Source organism: Fundulus heteroclitus, chromosome 14 (genome assembly GCF_011125445.2).
Source record: "Fundulus heteroclitus isolate FHET01 chromosome 14, MU-UCD_Fhet_4.1, whole genome shotgun sequence".
In the NCBI taxonomy this organism is placed as follows: Eukaryota; Metazoa; Chordata; class Actinopteri; order Cyprinodontiformes; family Fundulidae; genus Fundulus; species Fundulus heteroclitus.
Window position 1 is genome coordinate 3,237,526 of NC_046374.1, and position 21,507 is coordinate 3,259,032.

The window sequence follows — 21,507 nt, forward strand, 5'->3', positions numbered from 1 at the left end:
CGCTGCTATCCCGCAGAACCCTGAGGCGTGGTGGGGATAGACCCACAGCCCTTTCGGGTCGGAACCCCCATGTCGCCCCCCTTCCCCCCGGAGAATATGAGCGCCACGGCGCAACAGATAAATGCGCGTCCGCTCTCAGAGCGCTCACGTCCGGATTATTAAGTAAAATTCCAGGAACACATAATGCTGAGATGAATGCTGTGGTTTGTGTTGAATGTACATCTTTTTTATGTGCTGTTTTGTCAGATTTCAGCCGTCATAAACGATGCCAGGCAATCGAGCTTCAATGAGTTGTTTCCGTGTTTACATCCGAACTGTCAGCCATGACTGCGATTATGAGCACCGATTCCAATTATACACCAGCAAACCACTTTGTTTATTCTCCAAAATGTTTGTCTCAGACTTACCCGAGTCGTAACAGACGCTTGCGCAGTCTTTCGTGTTAAAATCATCACTTTGTGAATCGCCATCTGAACTTGTTGTGGTTGTACTTCATTGAACTCTCTGTAGCTTAGTCTGGGCTACACCTACGAATTACGTCATCGTACCACGTGACCCAAATTGTGGATTTTCAGCCTAGCGGTCCCGAGGGACAATTTTAAGTCCTTAAAAAAACTTTTAACGGCGCAATCGTGATCTCAATGCCACATTTTTTGAAAATATGGCCACTAATGCATGTATTTCCGAGTGGGTCGATCTCAGATTCAAGAAGTACTTTAAACTAAACAGAATACTTGAGCCTTTGCATTTATTTTAATTTCTCAGTGTGCAGTAGAACGTATAGTTTTAGTGTCTGTGCTGCTATGACAGTGTTTGTTTTTATCAATCTTTTTTAAAACTACCATACTATTTGTCATTTTATCATGCAGGTTCAACCCAGAGAAGCCCAGGTGGCCAGTTCATCCTCAGCTGAGGCCAGAGGCATCAGAAGAGTCATCTCCTCCTCAGACTAAATCTGTCATGGTAGAGCTTTTTGGAGAGCTCTTTACATCAGAGAAGGGAACCACCAAGTCTTTGTCCCAGATCACTGAGGAGGAGGTCATGTCATACAGGCTCACAGGATGCATTCCTGTGGATGAAAGTCCACTTGCATGGTGGGGAAGCAACGAGCATTTAGCAAGTATCCTCATATTGCTAAACTGGCTCGACGTTACCTTGCAGTCCCAGATACATCCGTACCAAGTGAGAGAGTTTTCTCTACAGCAGGAGACATTGTCACTGTTAGTAGATCTCGTCTTTTGGCAGAGAATGTGGACAAACTCCTCTTCTTGCAGAAGAACATGATAGAATGAGCAGAGCCTTGTTGTTTATAAGCAGTGCAGTATGTGTTAGTTTGGTTTATGCTATATTTTATATTGATGATTATTTACTGGATTATTTATTTTGTTATTTTAGATAAAACAGTGGCACTTTAAGTTTGATAAAAATTCCAGCCTTAGTTATTTGATTGTATTTCAAACACTGCAAAACAAACTCAGTTTCGATAATCAGGGAATTGAAACATGCCAATTTATCTTGAGTTAATTTCAAACAAAGGGACCTATGTCTAGTTTTGATAGAGCCCATGCTTCTTTGTTAAAGATTGTTTGCCAAATAAATGAAGCACATGTTGGTACTAGCACTGTCTCCTCTCTTGCAATGCCAGAATCTCACCTACTTTTAACCTAACACTGTCGCAATGATGTATCAAACGTCTGACTGCTTTTTTCTTTCAGTTTTATCCTGACTATACAAGACATAATAGAACTTCCTAACAATCAACATATACCGAACCGAACCAAAAACTGTGACCACGAAACCGTGAACCGAACCGAACCGAACCGAACCGTGGATTTTGTGAACCGTTCCATCCCTAACATACATACATACATACATCTCAAAAACATAAAAGGAACACTAAAATAACATATCTTAGATCTGAATGAATGAAATATTCTTATTACTTTGTTATTTACAAAGTTGAATGTGCTGACAACAAAATCACAAGAATTATCAATGGAAATCAAATTTATTAACCCATGGATGTCTGGATATGAAGCCACACTCAAAATTAAAGAGTAAAAATATACAGGCAGCTCCAATTTTGATATAAAGTCCTTAAAACAAGTCAAAATGAGGCTCAGTAGCGTGTGTGGCCTCCACCTCTATGACCTCCCTACAACGTCTGGGCATGCTCCTGATGAGGTGGAGGATGGTCTCCTGAGGGATCTCCTCCCAGACCTGGACTAACACATCTGCCAACTCCTGGACAGTCTGTGGTGCAACATGGCGTTGGTGGATGGAGCGAGACATGATGTCCCAGATGTACTCAGTTAGATTCAGGTCTGAGGAACGGGTGGGGCGGTCCATAGCATCAATGCCTTTATCTGGCAGGAACCACTGACACACTCCAGCCATGTGAGGTCTAGCATTGTCTTGCATTAGGATGAACCCAGGACCAACCACACCAGCATGTGGTCTCACAATGGGTCTGAGGATCTCATCTCTGTACCTAATGGCAGTCAGACTACCTCTGGCGAGCGCATGGAAGGCTGTGTGGCCCCCCAAAGAAATGCCCCCCCCCCCCCCCCCCCCCCCCCCCCCCCCCCCCCCAGACCATTACTGACCCACTCCATGCAGGAGGATGTTGCAGCAGCAGAACGTTCTCCATGGTGTCTCCAGACTCTGTCACATGTGCTCAGTGTGAACCTGCTTTCATCTGTGAAGAGCACAGGGAGCCAGTGTTGAATCTGCCAATCTTGGTGTTCTCTGGCAAATGCCAAACATCCTGAACGGTGTTGGGTTGTAAGCATAACCCCTCCTGTGGAGGTCAGGCCCTCATACCACCCTCATGGAGTCAGTTTCTGATCGTTTGAGCAGACACCTGGACATTTATGGCAAATAAACACCTTCATTTCATAAATATGTTGGGGACTAATGTACAAGTAAACATCATTATATATATAAATATATATATATATATACATACATACATATGATGTTTACTTGTATGAATAAATGGCATCAGATGTTTTTTTTAACTAACCTTTATTTCATTTTTAAATGATATTAAGATCAAATGAAAGGACTTTATATAGATGCAGGTGAAACTGGTTTATTCCTGCAGGGCACACGCCCATAGTGCTATACATACCTGTATTAATCCTGTTTGCACTGGGAGAGTGATTCATTTCTCATGCAGTGTCTTGCAGAGGCATTCGTACATGTGAATCTCTACACGTCATGTTTAAACCACATACCTACATGTACTTTGTTGGAATTTGAGATGACAAACCAACACAAAGGAGTGTACAACTGAGAAGTGATTGAAAAATAAACAGACGCTCATATGTATTCAGCTCTTGCAGAGCCACCTTTCACTGCCAAACTGAGCCACGGGTCTTCTCTGCATTTTGTCTCGACAAGCTTTGGACATTAGGGACCAGAGTTTCATACAAAGAGCTCAAGCTCATTCAGATTGCATGGAAACCAGCTATGAACAGACATTCACAAGTTTTGAGACAACCTGCCAGTGGGCTTAGATTTGGCCTGTGACTGGGCCTTTCTAACATGATTACTTCATGTTTTGAGGAGGCGAAGGACCAAAGCAGGACATTGGCAGGAGAGTGATGGATTGGTCATTTATAGAAATCCACTGGGAGTACGGGGATCCGGGGATAGCAACAGACGGACCCACGGGGAACAGAAAGCAGCCACTGAAATGCAAACAGAAAACAGATCAGGGAAATAAAAACACAACACAGCTGTGAGTCATGATATCACCCCTCCCTGAAATGCGAATACCAGACACGCTATTGAGTCCAACAGGAAAACAACCTGAACTGGGCGGGCAGAAGGAGGGACGTCAGAGGGAGGGCAGCAAAATTAAAACTCAAAGTTCGCTTGGACGACTGGGATGCAAAGAGGCCAGTGGCGATGCAGGAACCCACAGGGAAACCTGTCTGGAGGCCAGCGGCAGCAAGGAAGCCCTGGAGGACGCTGGAGAGGCTTGAGGAACCCATAGAGATCCCTGATAACTCGATAAAATTATTGGTTGTAGTCCGGTCCATTCTCTAAAACATATTTATCATCAAATATGGTTTTTTTGCACGATTTTTGCCATAATAATAGAAGGCTGAGAGATAAGTTTAGACATGGTTAGTTTTCTATAGCGGAGTCCTTTTGAGGTCAGATATGTTGCAAAACTGTTTTTAAAAAAGACTTCGCTTGTACTTCCAGGATTTTCATGAATTTAGCTCTCTTGTCTTCCCAATTTCTGATAAAGATTAGCATCCCCACAGCATGATGCTTCCACCACCTTGTTTCACATTCGGAAGGTGTGTATACAATGACGTCTAGTGGTTTCTGCCTCATGCAGCATTTTCCATGGTGGCTACAAAGTTCAGTGTTGGTCTAAAGACTTGTTTGTTTGCGTTGTCACCTACATGCTTGCAGAAAACTTTAAATGTGACCTTTTATGACCTTTAAGGGCTTTCTTCTTGCCACTTTCCCGTCAAGTCCAGATTTGTTGAGTACACAAGTAGTAGTTCTCCTGTCAACAGATCACCTGAGTCGTGGACCTGTGCAGCGCCTCCAAAGTCACCATGCCCCTCTTGGCAGCATCTCAGAATAATGTTTTTTTAAGGTGTTGAAACTTCATTAATGTGTCATTCTGAAGCCAAGCATCCGACTTTCTACTATAGTGTTTTTACCGTCCAGTATTTAACCATGACATCCGGGGACGGCTCAGAACAAATTCTTCCTTCCTTTACTGCTGGTGTTCTTCAGGGGCGACAGCTTGGGCCCATTTGTTTTTGTATGACGTGTGGCAATTATAATCTTTTATACGGCTAAGTAGTGAATACCCTATGTACAAATAAAAAATTTTCCTTTGATGTACTAAATACTGCAAAGACATTGTGTAATAAAATGAGAATAAGACATTTCTATGTTAAAGACCTGATTAATAACAGGGATCTAAAACAAAAAAAACACTGGTACATTCTTGTCTTGTACCCTTGCAAGTTATCTTTTATTCCAAGTTCATACATTGTTATAGTTTTACTTTATGTAAGTTGCTTATTTTAAAAACATTTTCCCCTCTTGGTATTCTGCAAGCACTCCCAAATATATTTTAAGATGCAGTTGAATTTCCTACTTTACTATGGATACGAAGTTACTCTCTACCCTGTGATATTGTTTTTAGAAGTTTTTTTTTAATGGTTCCACTCATCTCTTACTCAGGTATTCATTCTAGCTGCTACCTTCATTAGGTCAAGAGGCAACCTCTGAACTTTCACAGATTGTCTTCTACTTGCTTCCTACTCTGATCACAATATCATCTGCAAACACTTTGCCTCTTCCTGCTTGACTGCATTCATCAGCCCCTCCGTTGACACAAATTATATAAAATATTTAAAAAGAAATAAAAAACCTCATTGGAAACAAACTATAGTTAATTTTAATTTTATTACAAAAACAAAAAACAGATTTTCAGAATCAACAGTACATCTATTCTGATACAACAAAAAGGGAAACAGGACAAGTGCGAGGAGGAGGATGGTGTGTGTGTGTGCGTGCGTGCGTCTGTCCGTCTGTTAATAACTACACAGGTTTACAAAGCCCAATAGAAAAAGACAATCAGGAAACGTAAATGAATCCTGCGTGTTACCACGTTTGAATAAAGACAAAAAGGGGAAAAAAAATATTCTATGAGACAGACTCAGTTTTTATAGAAAACACTTGGCAAAGGGGATAACGGCTCACCTTTTATTATCATATTAAGAAACCAGTTTTAAAGTTAAACAGAAAGCAACATTTTTTATTTATTTTATTTTTTTAAACAGAAAATGCTTGCAATAAAAAACCCATAAAACACACACATACACACACACACACACACTCAACCAAAGGACAGCTGGCTGAGGAATGAACAGGATGAAACGCTGCTGGATGAAGTGCGACTGCTGGTTCTTTCGTCGTCACGAGTAACTTCAGAGATCCCGAAAAAAAGAAAAAGGGAGACCTTCTACATCTATGTACAGATTGTTTGTCTGAAAATGTGTGATTTTGAAAAGAGTCAGAGGGGGGGTAGAGGGACAGATGCAGGGTAAACGGGGCTTGGCAGTGTGTGTGTGTGTGTGTGTGTGAGCGAGTTTAGGACCGCCGCTTCTTTTTACTGGGAGGGGCCGAAGAGCGAACCTTCCTCTTCCTGTTGGATGTGTCCTCGTCTTCATAGGTACTCTCTTTGTCAGCTGCAGCGAGAGGAAAATATTATCCTGATGATATCATGAACTTCCCAAACAAACATCATTTGGAAAACAAAATCGGATTTGGCTTCAATTAGGAAAAAAAGCTGCGAAAATTTAGATTTCCATCTTTGCCGGCATGAAGCACAGGACGTCAGGGTGATGATATTCAAACATGATGACCTGCAGCAGGTCTGATTACAGAAAAGATCTGAGGTAAACAAACCTTTCCTGGCTTCCTCCTCCAGCTCGTCCCAGTCTTTGCCGCTCTCCTCCTCGCTGCCCAACGAAGCGCTGTAATCTGCACACGGACGTCAAGAAAAGGTCACATGGGCAACAAAGAACAGCTTTTTGGTAAAGATGTGATTTTCACAAAGGAACATACCAGAGTTCTCCGTCTCTGAGCTGTAGTCTTCATCGCTGTCTTCCTCCTCCTCCTCCTCTTCATCTGCAGATGGGTTAAACGTTTCGTCCTCCATCTCCGACTCCGAATCCTCCTCTGCGCCGCTTCCCTGCGACGAAAAAGCAGGACGAACACAAGAAGTCAGCCAACGCTAGGTTTTTGTTCTCCAGTTTCTAAATAATGACACGCAGTCGGTTTATTTTAAAGCGTCACCTCGCTCTCTGGGTCCAAGAACGACCAGCCTCCCTGCTCGAAGAAACCCTCCGGATCGTCGACGATGGTCTTCATGATCTTGGTCCAGTTCAAAGACTGGACTCCTTCCGTGTACTTGATGTCACACGAGCTGAGAGACGAACCCAGAACAATCAGTAAAAACATAAAGAAAGCAGGACTCTGCCTCCGGTCCTAAGCATCGCGCCTTACTTGAGCCACTCCTTGATGGGGTCCAGGGAGTTCACAGGCACGGCGTTGATCATGGTGACCTTTTTGCTGTAGTCCTTGTAGACGATGACCACGTCGAAGTTCTTCAGGTGGAACTGCACGCGCTCAAAATGGACCAGCTCCACCTCGTCCAGAGTCACCACGAACGGCGGCTGGAAGCGGGGGAAACGTTTTGACGCCGTGACTCAAGAGTTTGAGACATCGAGCTAAATACTTTCTGACAAAAGTGCCCCGGGTGTTTTTAGAAAGATAAGAACGGCCTTCTCACCCATTCTGTCACGTTGATGAGAGAACTGGACGTAGGCTGTAATAAGCAGGTGCTCCTGTAGGGGGCGCCCTGGAACCTGGAGAGGAACATCTGTCAGCACGCTTGCTTGTTGTCAGACCAGCCTGTCACTTCCTGATCCGTACCATCAGCTCATTTGGGCGTGCGCGAACAGAATAACTTCCGGTGGGAAATATTTCGTTTTTCTTACTTTTTTTATTCTTTTGTATTTTTTCGAGGCAGAGGTTTCTTTTTGTATATCTTTGTATTTGCAACAATATTGCACATTCTAAAAAAATAAAACAGAAATACATAAAAAATACATTGTTTTTTGTTTTTTTAAAAGGCAAAAATGTTTCCCAGTTGTGGTTAGGGAAATAAAAATATATAAACCATTTCTTAAAGTACATAAACCCCCAGCTATAAATACAAATAGGAGTACAGAATCGTATATGATTTTCAATTTTTTTGAACTGAGATGCTTTTTTTTTTTATCATTTATTTTATTTTTGTATGTATTTTGTGCTTAATAAATATAATTTAAATAAGGTATGTGTGTGTTCTTTGTTCTATTCCCTGTTTGTTTTTGTAAAAAACAAAAAACAATGCGGCTACTATAATCATGAGGTCTTCTCTAGTTTATGATGTGTACACCAGAGGGCGCTAATTTCTCAATCGATAATTTTAACTTTCTAATAAAATAAACGTTTAGAACAAGATTTGTATAACGAAATTCACTGTATAAGTAAGGATGAAATATTTTTTTCCAGTCCTGTTTGAACAAGCAATAAAACTAACAGAGTGCATTCAGACAATACAGATAAACGTTACGCAATTATATATTCCCGAACTTCTGAGCATATCCGATGATGACGTCAAGCAATACAATGGAGAGAATGTAAAACGTATCGATTTCTTTCAGAAGTCTTCAATATTTTATTTACGATATAGTTTAGCATTATTTAATGATTTAAGTATAGAAATAAGTATTTTCAGTACCGTAATTACATAAATTTTTTTGGTGACCCAGAAGTTATTCTGTTTGCGCTTGCTCAAATGAGCTGATGGTACGGATCGTGCTACCGGTACGGATCGGGTAGTGACATAGCCTCGCCTCCCCACCACAGACCCTGCTTTGACTTACCCGAGGTCTCTGAAGGGAACCTCGAACTCCAGCTCCTCCTTGGTCAGCGTCTCCACCTTCTCGATGAAGTTCTTGAAGGCAGACTTGAGCTTGTGCCTCATCTCGCGCTCCATCTGCTCGGCGTACAGGTCGTCCCTGTCGTGCATGTGCTGGTGCTTGCCCAGGTCTGTGGTGATCTCCCCCACCTCCGTGTAGAACTGCACGTCCGTGTGGCGCCGCTTGCCGAACATGATGGCGTTCTGGGGGACAAAGAGCGGCAAAGATCAGCTGCTGCTTGGGCTTGACTAAATCGTCGCCATCTTCAGACAAAGAAGGGAAGCTGAATCTGAATCGGAGGGAGACCTACAGGTTGTTGGCATCAAGGGGGAAAATAAACCATTTAATTTCTTACAGCAGCGTGCAAACGTATCTAAACCTCCAACATTACAACCTTCTCTCATATTAAAAGGTAACTCACCCCCAAATCAATAAACTGTTAAAATGGTTGTCTTATAGTACCGTCTACATCAGGGGTGTCAAACTCATTTTGGTTGAGGGGCCGCATACAGCTTAATCTGATCTCAAGAGGGCCACACGAGTAAACTCATTGCAAGATTAAATAGAACTAATAAATGTGGACTTGTTGTTGATTTTTATATTAAATTAATTTCACTTTTACATAATATATTATGAATAACCTCAGCATTTTTAAGAAAAGTATATGCAATTTCAACAATACTTTTACTCAGTTAAACATTTACTTGTGCATTATGCATAAGAACTAATCACAGTGATTATACAATGTTGAAAAACATTTATTCACATTTTTTGGAACTTAAAAACACTGTCCTGCATGACAAAATACATCAAACAGATAAAAATTAAGAAATTATTTAAATTTTTCCACACCTGAAGCTTAATCTGCTAACTAAAACACAGGAACTGCATATTTTCAATTAAACAAAGTACATGTTTTTTTCAATAATTGTTTTATCATTCTCTTCCTTTTATCTTGTCCACTTGTGAAAGTCAAATCTGATGAGCTCTTTGTGGCATCTTATTGCCACATTGCCAGACAGGACACTGATAATAATGCATTTAGCCACCGGGCCGGACTAAATTGTTCGGCGGGCCGTATGTTTGACACCCCTGGTCTACATGGTCATTATTTTGACAAATTTATGCAGATTTGTTCAAATCTAAAAACAGTCAGTGTGGCGCCCTCCTTGGGTTAAACAGTGGTCTTGCATTGAATTGGGAATCCGTATTGCTATTGGTTAAAGTGTTTGTGGCGCAATTTGGAGAAACTGAGGTCAGTTGCTCTGCCGCTGTGGGGCACAAAAGCAGCTCCATCTAAAAAAAGTAAAAAAAAAAAAAAAAAGAAGCATCCATCTTGTGCCTCCATAGCGAGCACTGTTGCACTTTTCAAACCCTCATGCGATTATTTCATTAAAAAAAGCGACTAGGAACAAATCTATATATAAGTTGTTGGTAAGTTTACGAGATAGCAACAAATTGTTCTGCCCTTAGTGTCTAGAGGCAGCCGGGAAGGAGCTGCTGTGAGAACGCGGTGAAGCTGGTTTTGGGTTGGACAGCCAGCAGACGGAGCGCTGCAGCCCCAGATCAGCCTCCCTGCGTCGGCTCCAACAGGAGGCGGGAGGAATGTCCAATGTCAATTGTCATGGGATGGAAATATGCTTTCACATGTGGGTGAGTTACAATTTAAAACCACAAACTTTATTTCTTTGGGATTTTGTGTCAGACCAAAAAAAAAAAAGTGTATAAATGTGAAGTTTTTTATGTAAAACGGTCAGAGTTCCAGAGAGGATCTCTTTGGGGGGCATTAGCGGCTACTTCTGCGAGCGCAGCAACAAACCTTGAGGTGGAAGTGCAGAACGATGATCATCTCCCCGTCGCACGGCTGGAAGATGGCGTGTTTGATGTTGTTGTAAAGGATGTCCACTTTATCGCCGCGAACTGAGGTAAAACGGAAACCTGCGCAGAGAGCGGAGGAGTCAGCATCATCCTGTGAGCCCCCGCCCTCGTTTACCTCGCCACCCGACGCCTCCCCCCTCCCCCACCGTTGGTGTGCGCCTCCAGCGATCCCTGCATCCTCTTCTGAGCGATGTTGGGCCGGATGTAGAGGTCTTTGAGTTTGGGGTTGCTGCGGTTCAGGTTGATGACCAGAGAGTCCTGCTTCACGATGCCCTCCTTCTCCTTCTCTTCGGCCTCCCGCGTCTTGTAGCGCTTCTGGACCTCCTTGATGATGCGGAAGGCGTTCTGCAGGTTGGTGGAGGGCACCGACGGGTCGCCGGGGGCCTTCAGGTTGGATGCCCGGTACGTGCTGGAGGAGGAAACAACACGGGTCGTCGTTTAGAGAAACCGCGGGCTGGGAACGGACGGCACACTGCAAAAACGGAACTTAAAATAAGTAAAATGTTCTTAAAATAAGTGTATTTGTCCTTGATTTGAGCAGGTAAATAAGATTATTTGCCAATGGAATAAGATTTTTGCACTTAAAATAGGAACAACTCATCTCCATCACCTTATTTCAAGTACAGGGTGTCTAATTATCTTATTTTAGGGGTAAAATACTTATTCCATTGGCAAATAATATTTTTTACCTGCTCAAATCAAGGACAAATACACTAACTTTAAGAACATTTTACTTATTTCTAGATCTGTTTTTGCAGTGCAGAGCTTCAGCCTCCTGGGCTGCAGGTCTGGGTGCGTACTCACATTTCTTTGACAAAGGTGGCGTCAGGGTTGGGGAAAATGTTTCCCTCCTGGCGTCCCAGGGAGCTTCCAGGAACGTAGAAGTTGATTCTCAGGTAGGTGTAGTCTCCCTCTACAGACATGCTAATGTTCTGGCCCAGAAAAACAACAACAGCAGAGGTGTGACTAAGACGATTGACTGAGCGGGTCCGTAGCGGGGTATCGCTGAGAAAAGAGCGGCGTTACCTTGATGGTGGCGATATGAAACGGCGTGGCGATGCCGAAGACGGGCATGATGACCGTCTCGTATTTCTTGTCGATGAAAATCTTCATTTCCCTGATTTCCTTTTCTTTGGGCATCTGAGACACGTTTTTGTAAGACACGTTTGATTTTCTGGCCCTGGGAGCAAATGAGAGAGGCTTCAGTTCAATGGAGACTTAAAAACGGCAGATTGGCCGTCTGCGGCGTGCGTCCCTCGTTAGAGCGAGCTTCAGAGTGGTGCCGGACCACAATTCAATAACGATACATCTGTGTCAGACGTCAAAAGGGTCAATGAAAAGTTCAATACAAGAACAGTTTTCTTTCCTATCATGTAGATTAATACTACAGTCGTTACATCCTCCCAACCAATCACATTGCAGACACAGGAACCCTCCGTCACCAAGCTCCGCCCCCCTTTAGAGAGCACATGTTCTTTTTTTTTTTCCCCTCTTAAAAATGTGCAGTTTTGGTTAAAAGGTGGTTGAATAAAGGGTTGAATTTGAATTCAGATCAGCCAACCTGAGGGTCACTATGTAGGTTTTAGAGACACTAACTTCTGGATGTGCTGCTCTCCTTTCTGCTCGGTCAGGCGCCGCCTGGCCTCCTCGTTCAGGTTGTTGGCCAGCTCCTTCTGGTGAGCGCGCCTCTTCTCCTCGGCAGTCATCTCGTTCTGTTTGGTCGACACGAGACAAGTGGTTACCGGACAGAAGCCACCTCTTTGAAAGAGGATAAACAAAGATCCATGCAGAAAACCGACTTGTGTCGGGTTGGATGGTGGAAAAAGACACTTAAACACACAAAAATAAAAACAAAGAAGTAAAAATTATAGAAATCAAAGTGACGGTCTCTCTCATCTGCGAGGGTTTGTTTTTAAATTGCTGAATCGGTTCAGCTGATGAGATTTTAGGAAAAACAGTGACTACTTACCTTCCCAGTTAGCTGATAGAGTACAGAGACATTAATACGCTTCGTTATCCACACCATCAGCACAGAGAAAACACCAATCAGCAGTCCCACCTGGACCGCCGCCTAGCTCGCCACTCACCCTGGTTCTGTCCGCCAGCAGGGCGGCGCTCCGGGCTCCCTTCCCCAGCAGCTCCTCCGCATCGTCGCCCTCTTCCTCCTCGTCCTCTTCGTCGTCGTTCTGACAACGAACCAGAACACGGGCGTGACTTTAAGCCGCCGATAAGCTCGGCTTTGATTAGCCAACGGCACGAGGAGGCCGAGACCGACGGAGGACTGACCTTCAGGAAGATGGCCACGTTCTTTATCTTTTTCTTCACGGGAGTGAGGATCGTGGCGGCCTCTTCCTGTCACACAGAACGTCCAGGTTAAAAAAGAAAATCTCATCAAGTTTGGATCTAAACTTTCTCCCATTTAGAATGACATCTTTCATAACTCCACTCAGAAATTATACAGAGAAAACTGGGTTTATAGACTAAAGAAAATGGACAGAAAATCTTGTATTTAAGACAAAATAAGCTAACTTTAAACACAGAGGCTAAAATTAATGCACCTTGAGTAAGAATCCAGAGGTTAACTGGGTCTAACAAGATGTTTGCCTCAGATATTTGTTGTATCCTTTATTTTTTAAAATCCCTCTAATTTCTGTGTGTTCAAGGCTCCTATTTTGAAGTTGCCCTGTTATATTGACAAAGTCAGGCTGTTAACTTTTAAATCGTTGATTTGGCAACATTTTGGAGACTCTGACCGACAAGACGTGAGAACACTGCAACTAGCTAACATTAAAGTGGAAAATCTGTCTGGAAAATACCTGAAACTAAACGACAGTTTCACTTTTAAGGTTACTGGACTAAATTATGACCGGCTCGAGTTTAAAATGGAAATTAGTTTTAACTGATCCAACATGAATTTCGTAAAACTTTCTGCGCTCTTTTGGCATTAGCGGCACCTAAAGAAAGAAAACACGGTAAACATGGTGTTAAAGCACGGACTGGATTGATCGACACCGCTAACTCGTTCTTTAAAAACACTTATGAGTAAAATCCTCAGAAACAAAGGGATTCTAGTCCATAAATGTTAAAACTCGGCCTTGTGAACCAAACGTTGCATCGCCTCAGCTGGATTTATTGTTCCACCAAATTACTTTAAAAAACCTGCTGATTAGTATTTTTAGAACAAAACCTGAGCTATTACAAGGCAGGGTGTTCATACTAAAAAAAACAAAAAAAAACACATAAGTTAAAATTTAACTGAGGATTTCACTGAATTTCTGATCTTAAAAGCATCTAAATGTGACCCATAAACGCAGGAAATGCCTGTTTAAAAACATCTAAGCGTCATTTATGTCTCCCTCTGCTGGCGCCTCCTGGTGGTGTCCATTCAACAAGCAGCAGACACTGGTGTAACACACACATGCATGCTTTTGCTTCGTTTGGTCAGAAAAATGAGAGAACAGCAGCTTGTGACTCTAACGATAGCGATCAGGAGCAATGTTCCTGACTAACCAGTGAAATAATGTTGGATCAGTGTGAAAACAGCAGCTCAGAGTAGCAGCCAGCTCACAGTGAAATGAGAGCAGGCAGGTCTAAACTAGCTGTGATGAACTGACTGACATCAAGACCAAAGGTGCAGAGCGTCTGAAGGTGCAGAAACTTAACGCCCGACTAATAAACCAGAGATAAACTCTTTCTATCTTGTACATCCAGGTGAGCTGAGACCAAAGCGACCCGCTCTGGATTGAACCCTTCTCTTTCTGTGGAGCTCCTCACCTCGTTGATCTGGACCGTGTCCCCCAGGAACAGGGCGTATTTCTGCTCGTCTTTCTTGGCGTCTTTATTGAGCAGGTCGGCGAGGCCCAGGCTGACGCTGAGCACCATGCCTGGTGGAGACAGCAGAGCGTGGTTAGGACGCGCTGCGGCGCAGACACAGAGCGTGGAGTCCAGCTGCAGGGCTCACCTTTCTTCAGCTTGTACTGGTTCTTGGCGTTCAGAACCAGCGAGCCTTCCCTGAACTCGATGCCCATGGCGAAGCTGGGAAGAAGAGACAGGGGGTGAGAGCGGGAAGGCGCGCGTCATGTTGCCGCGCCGACGCTGCGTCCTTCTGCTTTTACCCGAGGTTCTTTGTCAGCTTGGCCACCAGCTCCGGCTTCTCCTTCTTCACGTACTCCATGACGCCGTTGTAGGCCTCGCAGATTTTCACGCCTGTACGGGGAACAGGACGCAGACATGCACCAGAATGTTGGAGCCATTTTAAAAGCCACAAACTTACGTCGAGCCCCCCCCACCCCCACACACACACAGTCACCCACCGTGCTTGAGCCCCTTCAGCAGCTCCTCCTCCACCTGCAGCAGGAAGTTGTAGTTGTCCTGCATCTCCTGCGAGGGGTCCACCATGAGCGTGCGCACCAGGTTGGAGCAGTACGACTTGTAGCGGATCCCCATGGCGCAGGTGATGGCTCCGAAGTGCATGTGGTTCTTGTCGCTGGCAGAGATAAAGATCAGGGCGGTGGGTTAGATTAGAGGCCGACTTCATGGAGCTTCAGGCTGCAGGGGCTTCAGTAAAACTGGAGGAACAAGCATCCCACTCCTCTGCCTGCTTCCTGCAGCTAACAGGTAGCATCCTCCCCAGTGAAGCTGGATGGACTCAGCTTGAGCGACACCTAGTGGCGCTATCTGTGCACTGCAACCAGGAGGACACCCTTCAACAGGCGAAGGGTTGATGAAAACAAAGGCTACCCTTTAAGGACCGACTCGCTCCGTCACGACACACAGGGGAGAGACAAAACACCCCCCCCCCTACCTGACGACGCTGAACTTGAGGCTGTAGTTGCCGCCGCTCTGGATGATGGGAGGATAGCACATCTCCACCGTGGACGGATCGGCACCCCCCAGGTACTTCTTCTCCTCGATGGCTTTCTCCACCGACTCGGCCAGCTTGCTGTGACGCACTTTCTGTGGGGGAGAGGAAAACGGGAGAGTCACAGCGCTGAAGGAGGAGAGGGAGGAGGAGTCCGGCTAGAACTGCTGGGAAAGTGGAGTCCAGAAGGCCATTTCTAAAAAGCTGTAAAATCAGCCCCGATAGACACGATTGTTTCAGAACTGTTACAGTTTAAAGCCCCAGCCTGCTAGCCTCGTGAGACCATCCTGATCTCGCGAGGTTTCAAGGTTTCACTCGCAGATCAGTCTGGCTACTCTCCGTTAAAGAAAATTTGGAGCCGTTCACCAAACGAACGTCCAATCAGCGTTGGCTTTGAGGCGGGTTGAGGTGTGACGCAACGGGAAGCGCGTCAGTTCAGTCTAAAGAACATGGCGGCTTCAGCCGATGAAACTAGCGTTAGCGCGGCTATCGAGCAAGTTTTATCGGAATTACAGAGTATTTATTCACTGAAAGAAGAGAAAAACACTGCTCTGGAGGCTTTTCTCAGAGGAAAAGATGTTTTTTCCTCTCCCGACTGGTTTCGGCAAGAGCTTGTGGTTGTGTTTTCGTCGTCGCTCTGTTAGTACGTCATATGCTTCGTTGATCTGATTGGTTTATTTGGCCCGTCTATCACCAACATAGGCCAATCAGCTAACCAGTATTTTTGCCCCTTCCCAAAATTACTTCAACGGAAGGTTTCCAGATGGATATGCGGAGCAAATCTATCTGGCGGAGTCAGGTTACCAGCCTGGTGCTCCAAATGCTGCAGAAACGTGTCGGCAGGACAGATTTTAAACTAAACGTAATCTACAGAGAGATGCCGTGGCTGCAGTTAATGTCAGCAGCCTTGGCAAGATGTGATCGCATTAGCTTTGATCTGAGGGCACAAAGCTAAAACTATATTAACTTTACTGCTTAAAATCTCTCAAAAAAAGGAGTGAAGTCTGTCAAATTAAATATTTCCAAAGGTTAGATCGTATCAACGGTAAAACAGCTAAATTCAGTTTAAATAATATCAGGATTAAATCACATCAGCAGTAATGAGGAAGCTCTTCCTCTGCTCCGTCTCCTCACCTCGTCTGCGTCCACGATCTCCATCACCCGCTCCTTGAAGAACTTGGAGTAGACCTCGCCGGTGATGGCCGCCGCCTTCTTCATCAGGTTGAGCTCGCCGTCCTCCTTCACCGCCATCGTGTAGGCCACCACGGCGCTGATGTCCACCTGCGCGACACACGAGACAAACGCGGAGCAATGCATTGGACACGGGAAGCCCTGATGGAGCGTCCCGGCCGCGGACTCCGCCTGCGGGGAGGCGCCTTACTCTGGCCAGTCCCTCGGCGGACAGCGCGTCGTTCCAGCTCTTCATGTAGTCGCCGGGAAACTTGTCCTTGCTGAACACGCCTATCGTCTTTCCCTCCTTGCTGCCCTTGATGGCCTCGATCATCTTGTCAAAGTTGGCCTTGTTGCTTTCGTTCTGAAAGGGACGAAGATTAAAGCCATCTTTAAACTCCAGTTAGAGGAAATAAACGAACGGCTCCTCTGTGTGCGGACAGCGGTCCTCCTCCCGCCGCTGCTGCGTTACCTTCTCTCTGGTGAGCAGCGTGATGGGCGGCACGCCGTTGGCGTTCTCGTTGCCCTTAGTGATGGCCACCTGCCTGAGGAAGTCCACCTTCTTCTTGCTGGCGAGGAAGAGGATTTTGGTCTCGCAGAACACCATGATGGTGTCGGTCAGCTCGTAGCCGAACAGCCAGGTCTGCAGCAGACAAACACAAACAACAGAAAACACGGCTACACATCAGTCTGGTTAGCAGTGATTTTAGGAGTAAATTATCCACATGTACCCTGTCTCACTCATCCTGAAAGACTCAAACTGCTTTAAATCACAAGTACTGCTCTGACTCTGGGCTCAGGACTGATTTCTCTGTGTGATCTAGTACAAAATAAGTCTAAGTCCTTGAAAACCACGCTAAAAGAAAATAGGGGAGGTTCAGACTCACACTAGAGTGTAATCTACAGATAAGGCAGAGCCGCTGTGAGCGCTGCACTCTCGTCATGCCGATGCCTGACCTCTGACCTCCTCGGGCACGTTGGCTCACCAGCACTCACCTGTATGGCTGTGGACTTGGCGTACACGATTTCCTCGTCCACTCCCACCGAGACCACGATGGCGTCGACCTTCCCGAAGTCCTCGTCTCCTTTCTGGGAATCGCACAAAGACGCACAGATTTAGCCGCGCGGCGTCACTCCGACGCCGAACGCTACAACCTAAAGACGGGGGCCGCTCCTCCTCCTCCTCCTCCTCCTCCTCCTCCTTCCATAGTAGCGGCTTTGGGAAACTATGAGATGCTTGCAACATGACAGTCTTGAGTTTACAGCATTTGCTGAAAAATATACAACATGAGCTGAAAGTCAATCAATTAACACGACTGACGACAAAAAGAAAGCTTTCTGGACTGATGCTTAGACTGATCTGCGTGGACCGGCGCAGCTCGGACCCGGGGACAACCGAATGCCGTGTTCCAGCTGGAAGCCGGTAAAGCAGCTGGATTTGCTAAGCGCTGTGACGCCAGCGATGAACGCCAACGCGAGCTAACGTGGTTTATCCTCAGTTTCCCACTCAAACCCTGTAGGGACATGCTGCTCACCAACACTTTGTACAGGTTCCACATCAGACACTGGGCTACCGCACTAGCAACCTAGAGAGGCACCAATAAACAGATTATAGCGGAAGCTGTCCTTTTACACTATGAACACAACCGCCATGTTGGAAATCTGACTCTGGTTCCCCCATTGGGAAATCTTGGGTCTTCCTTGTTAGCTTGGGTAAGGTGTACGCTTTCAGCCAGCTGACTGGCAGTGCGCAGCAACAGGCGGGGCATTGGGGGGGGGAGTGCAGCATCACCCTTATGACTCAGCCTGCTGTCCCTCAGGCCCTTTGTTTGGCCTTTGGCTGGAAGAACTTAAAGATGAAGGCTTAGCATGGACAAAGATGATGCCCCAGCATCATCGGTGTTGACAGCAGCTCCATGCTTCCTGGGCTGTAGTTAGAATCCATAGTGAAGCAGCCCCTGTGCATCGGTCAGGTGGGGACACCATCAGCACCTGATGCTGCAGCTTCAGGCAACGTGTAACCCCACAGGACCCACGAGGGCACCTGGGAGAGGGTGGGTGGGGGGTTTCCATGATGGCTTTTATGCTCTAAGCCAAACTTGCTCTGTGTGCCATTTCAGGAAAAACGTGAACAGTTCGCCATTAACCTGAGCCTGCACCCCCTTTTTAAATGTTACCAGCTATAAATGGGCCGTGACGCGCCTCTCGGGGAACCAGCAGCCCTCCTGTCCCTGTAACGGGGATGCTGGCGTTGTCCCGATGCTAATTAGCCCCAGCTAACATTAGCATGTCGTTAAAGCTGGGTGTGTGTGTAAAGCGACGGGGGCTAAACGTGGCCGCACTTTGACCAGCGTCCCGCCGCGAACACCCGCGTGGGGTGTGCGGTTTCACGCGGACGTGTTTACCGGGGGAGGGGGGAGCCGCCGCGGCCCCGTTACGGCTCCGGTGGCTCGGCTAGCAGGCTAGCTAACGTGGGCAACGAGAGGACCGGAGCGGCTAGCATGAGGCAGCTAGCCGCTCTGACGCACAGATAAGGCGGAGGAGAGTTTTTAGAAACTTGCCAGGGGACTCCGTGGCATTAAACACTGCAACGTGTTTTTAACCACGGAGGCCACGTTGCCTTTTAGAAGTTGCGAGCACGAACACAGCGGCGCTAAAGCTCGCCGTGGAAACCCCGCGGCTAACTCAGCAGTTCAACAAGCTCACTTTACAGCAGCACGGTGAACTCGGACGGGCTCCCCGACCCCGACACACGCTTCCCGCCGGTAACATTCACCTTCCAGTTGCCGTAGAGCCTCTTGATCCGGCGGTAGTAGGCCTCTTTGTCCAGGTTTACCGCCATGGTGAGCGCCCCTTTCTGCACACTCCAGCTCCCGGCTTCGACTCCCAGCAGGCCGGACAACGATGACGGCGAGAGGCGCCCAACAAAAACGCACTCCTTCCCTTTCCACGCCTGCCGAGATCCAAACGCCACGGAGAGACGCCGCTGTCTGCCTTACAGTTCACCCGAGAGTCTTGTTTAAACAAGCATTCGTGTAACAAAAAAATAATGTGATTTTTTTTATATACTTAAAAATGTGTTTATTGTAATGAAATGTAAATCCTGCCCCCCGTGGTAATTTACTCCTTACAGCCCCCTCCTCACTGGCTGCTGCGCTCCTTTTCCCTCCCCCTTCGTGTATTAACGCATCATCTATCATAAATATTAACATAAAATTTCAAACAGCTTGACTACACAATTTTATTTATCTCTAACTTCTAACATATTTCACAAGAACTATTTAAATAAACCGTATTTCACCGTTATGTCACCAAGTGTTATGTTGTTTTCTTTGGCGCATTTTAATACACACTGCACTACAGCGCCCCCTGTGATGTGTTACCCACGCTGCTTTTCTTTCCCGCCACAGCGCGGTGTTGTTTTTTTCCCGCCACAATCGTTAAGCGGATCTGGTGACGTAAATCTCGCGATATAAACCGCTGGTTGGACACGCGGCAGCAGTTTTTGTTTTTATCTGCAGCGTTAGTTGGAAAAAGCATATCAAGCGGGATCATTGACAATGATTGAAATAAAGAAAAATCAGGAAAATATTTTCCAGCAAAACTATTTTATTTGCAATTGTTAAGTTTGTTTTTGAACCTGTAACATATCTTAACTATATATGTATAAAACTGTTGCCAATCAACTCCCAATGGCCGTCTCGTGTGATCTATGTAGGGGGGACCGGGGCTAGTTGTCACACTTTTTACACTCATACATAAATATTGGAATCAATACACCATATATAGAAAACATATGTACCAGATGAAAGACCAATGTCTCAGGTATATATTTTGTATTCGGGTCATTTTCATATCTTATTTCTGTGCAGAGTTATAAGCGATCTAATGGAGATTGTCACCATGTGACAAGTTGCCCCTCCAAGGGGTAAGTTGTCACACTATATGGGGTAAGATGTCACACGGGGTTTTGCAACCAATAAAATAAGGGAAAAATGAATTTTGTTGTTCATTTTTAATGTTAAGTGAATAAATGACAATAATTCACGTTTACTACTTGTGAAATAACATGAAATAATATGCAACATACATTACGAAACTAACACTTAAACTTTGAATACAAACAAAAGGACAAAAGAAAACCTCACGAGTCAGACTCCTCATCTGAGCTGCAGTTTTGGCATAGTTTACGTAGATTGAATAGCCAGGAGCACATGCATCATATGAAATAACATGAAATAAAATGAAATAGTATAAAACATTGATTGATAGCTGTCTGACCCTGAATTTCCACTGGTGTAAAGGTTTACAGTATCACGCTAAAGTACGCTAATTGACATTAAAGTCCTTCGCTGTACTCCTGATCGACTTGTGACCTAGGGTCACCTGCCTGACAGCCCTCAGAATCACGTCAGGTGCTGCATGGCCATGCTCTGTTTTTCTTTTATAACTCCTGACCATCTTCTCGCTCTTTTTTCTGTAAATATAATGTAAAATTTTTATTAGGATGTATTGATTTAAATTATTTCTGAAAATTATCATTTTGGGGTAAGTTGTTACATGTGACAACTTACCCCAAAATGACCATGTTTGCTAATGCTAGCTCTATCTTAACGTTAGGCCTAATGAGAACAATGACTGAAGTATGACTGGATGCCTTAATATCTACTTTAACAAGTCCATATGTATAACTGCTAGAATTTTTATCTGAATGAAGGTTATTTAAAAAAATATAGTTAATATTTTATTACTTTGGGTAGTGGAAAATGGTCAATTGGTGCTCATCTCAGCTTACAATGTCTTATCCTTTTCTTACTCAGTCCGTGAGACCTGACCATGCAAAGGAAGACAACTAGTATTCCACTTTTTGGTTGCACCCTCTGATGGAGAAGATAATTGCAATGTGACAACTTACCCGTGTGACAACTAGCCACGGTCTCCCCTGGATTTATCATTTGTTGAATAGTTCCCTGAATTTCTTATGTGGAGTAAGCCGTCTAGAGATATTTCAGAAAAATCTCCTTTATGTTTTAAGTCTTGAGAAATTAATATAATCCTAAATTTTGTTTAAAAATATATTCA

General features: G+C 45.0%; 1 protein-coding gene across 3 annotated transcripts; it reads right to left on the reverse strand.

The window, feature by feature from the left end:
* Positions 1–3,227: 3,227 nt before the first annotated feature.
* On the reverse strand, positions 3,228–19,578 carry supt16h (SPT16 homolog, facilitates chromatin remodeling subunit). 3 transcript variants are annotated; one of them, XR_004932484.1, is made up of 26 exons: positions 19,202–19,578; positions 17,422–17,514; positions 16,898–17,068; positions 16,637–16,789; positions 16,390–16,536; positions 15,199–15,350; positions 14,708–14,880; positions 14,510–14,600; positions 14,356–14,429; positions 14,169–14,278; positions 12,681–12,746; positions 12,482–12,580; positions 12,364–12,375; positions 11,991–12,106; positions 11,421–11,574; positions 11,199–11,326; positions 10,541–10,803; positions 10,336–10,454; positions 8,481–8,719; positions 7,340–7,415; positions 7,054–7,223; positions 6,844–6,973; positions 6,613–6,739; positions 6,454–6,528; positions 5,858–6,233; positions 3,228–3,239 (listed from the first exon to the last, which is right to left on the reverse strand). XR_004932484.1 is itself a non-coding variant. In XM_036146070.1 (25 exons), the coding sequence occupies exons 1-25, from the start codon at positions 19,265–19,267 to the stop codon at positions 6,136–6,138; spliced, it is 3,102 nt and encodes a 1,033-aa protein (XP_036001963.1). In that variant the 5' UTR covers positions 19,268–19,578; the 3' UTR covers positions 5,430–6,135. The 3 variants fall into 3 exon arrangements, 2 of the variants coding, with proteins under 2 accessions (XP_036001963.1, XP_012709882.2); XM_036146070.1 differs by lacking the exon at positions 3,228–3,239 and having other exon boundaries at positions 5,430–6,233; XM_012854428.3 differs by lacking the exons at positions 3,228–3,239; positions 12,364–12,375 and having other exon boundaries at positions 5,430–6,233.
* Positions 19,579–21,507: the final 1,929 nt, after the last annotated feature.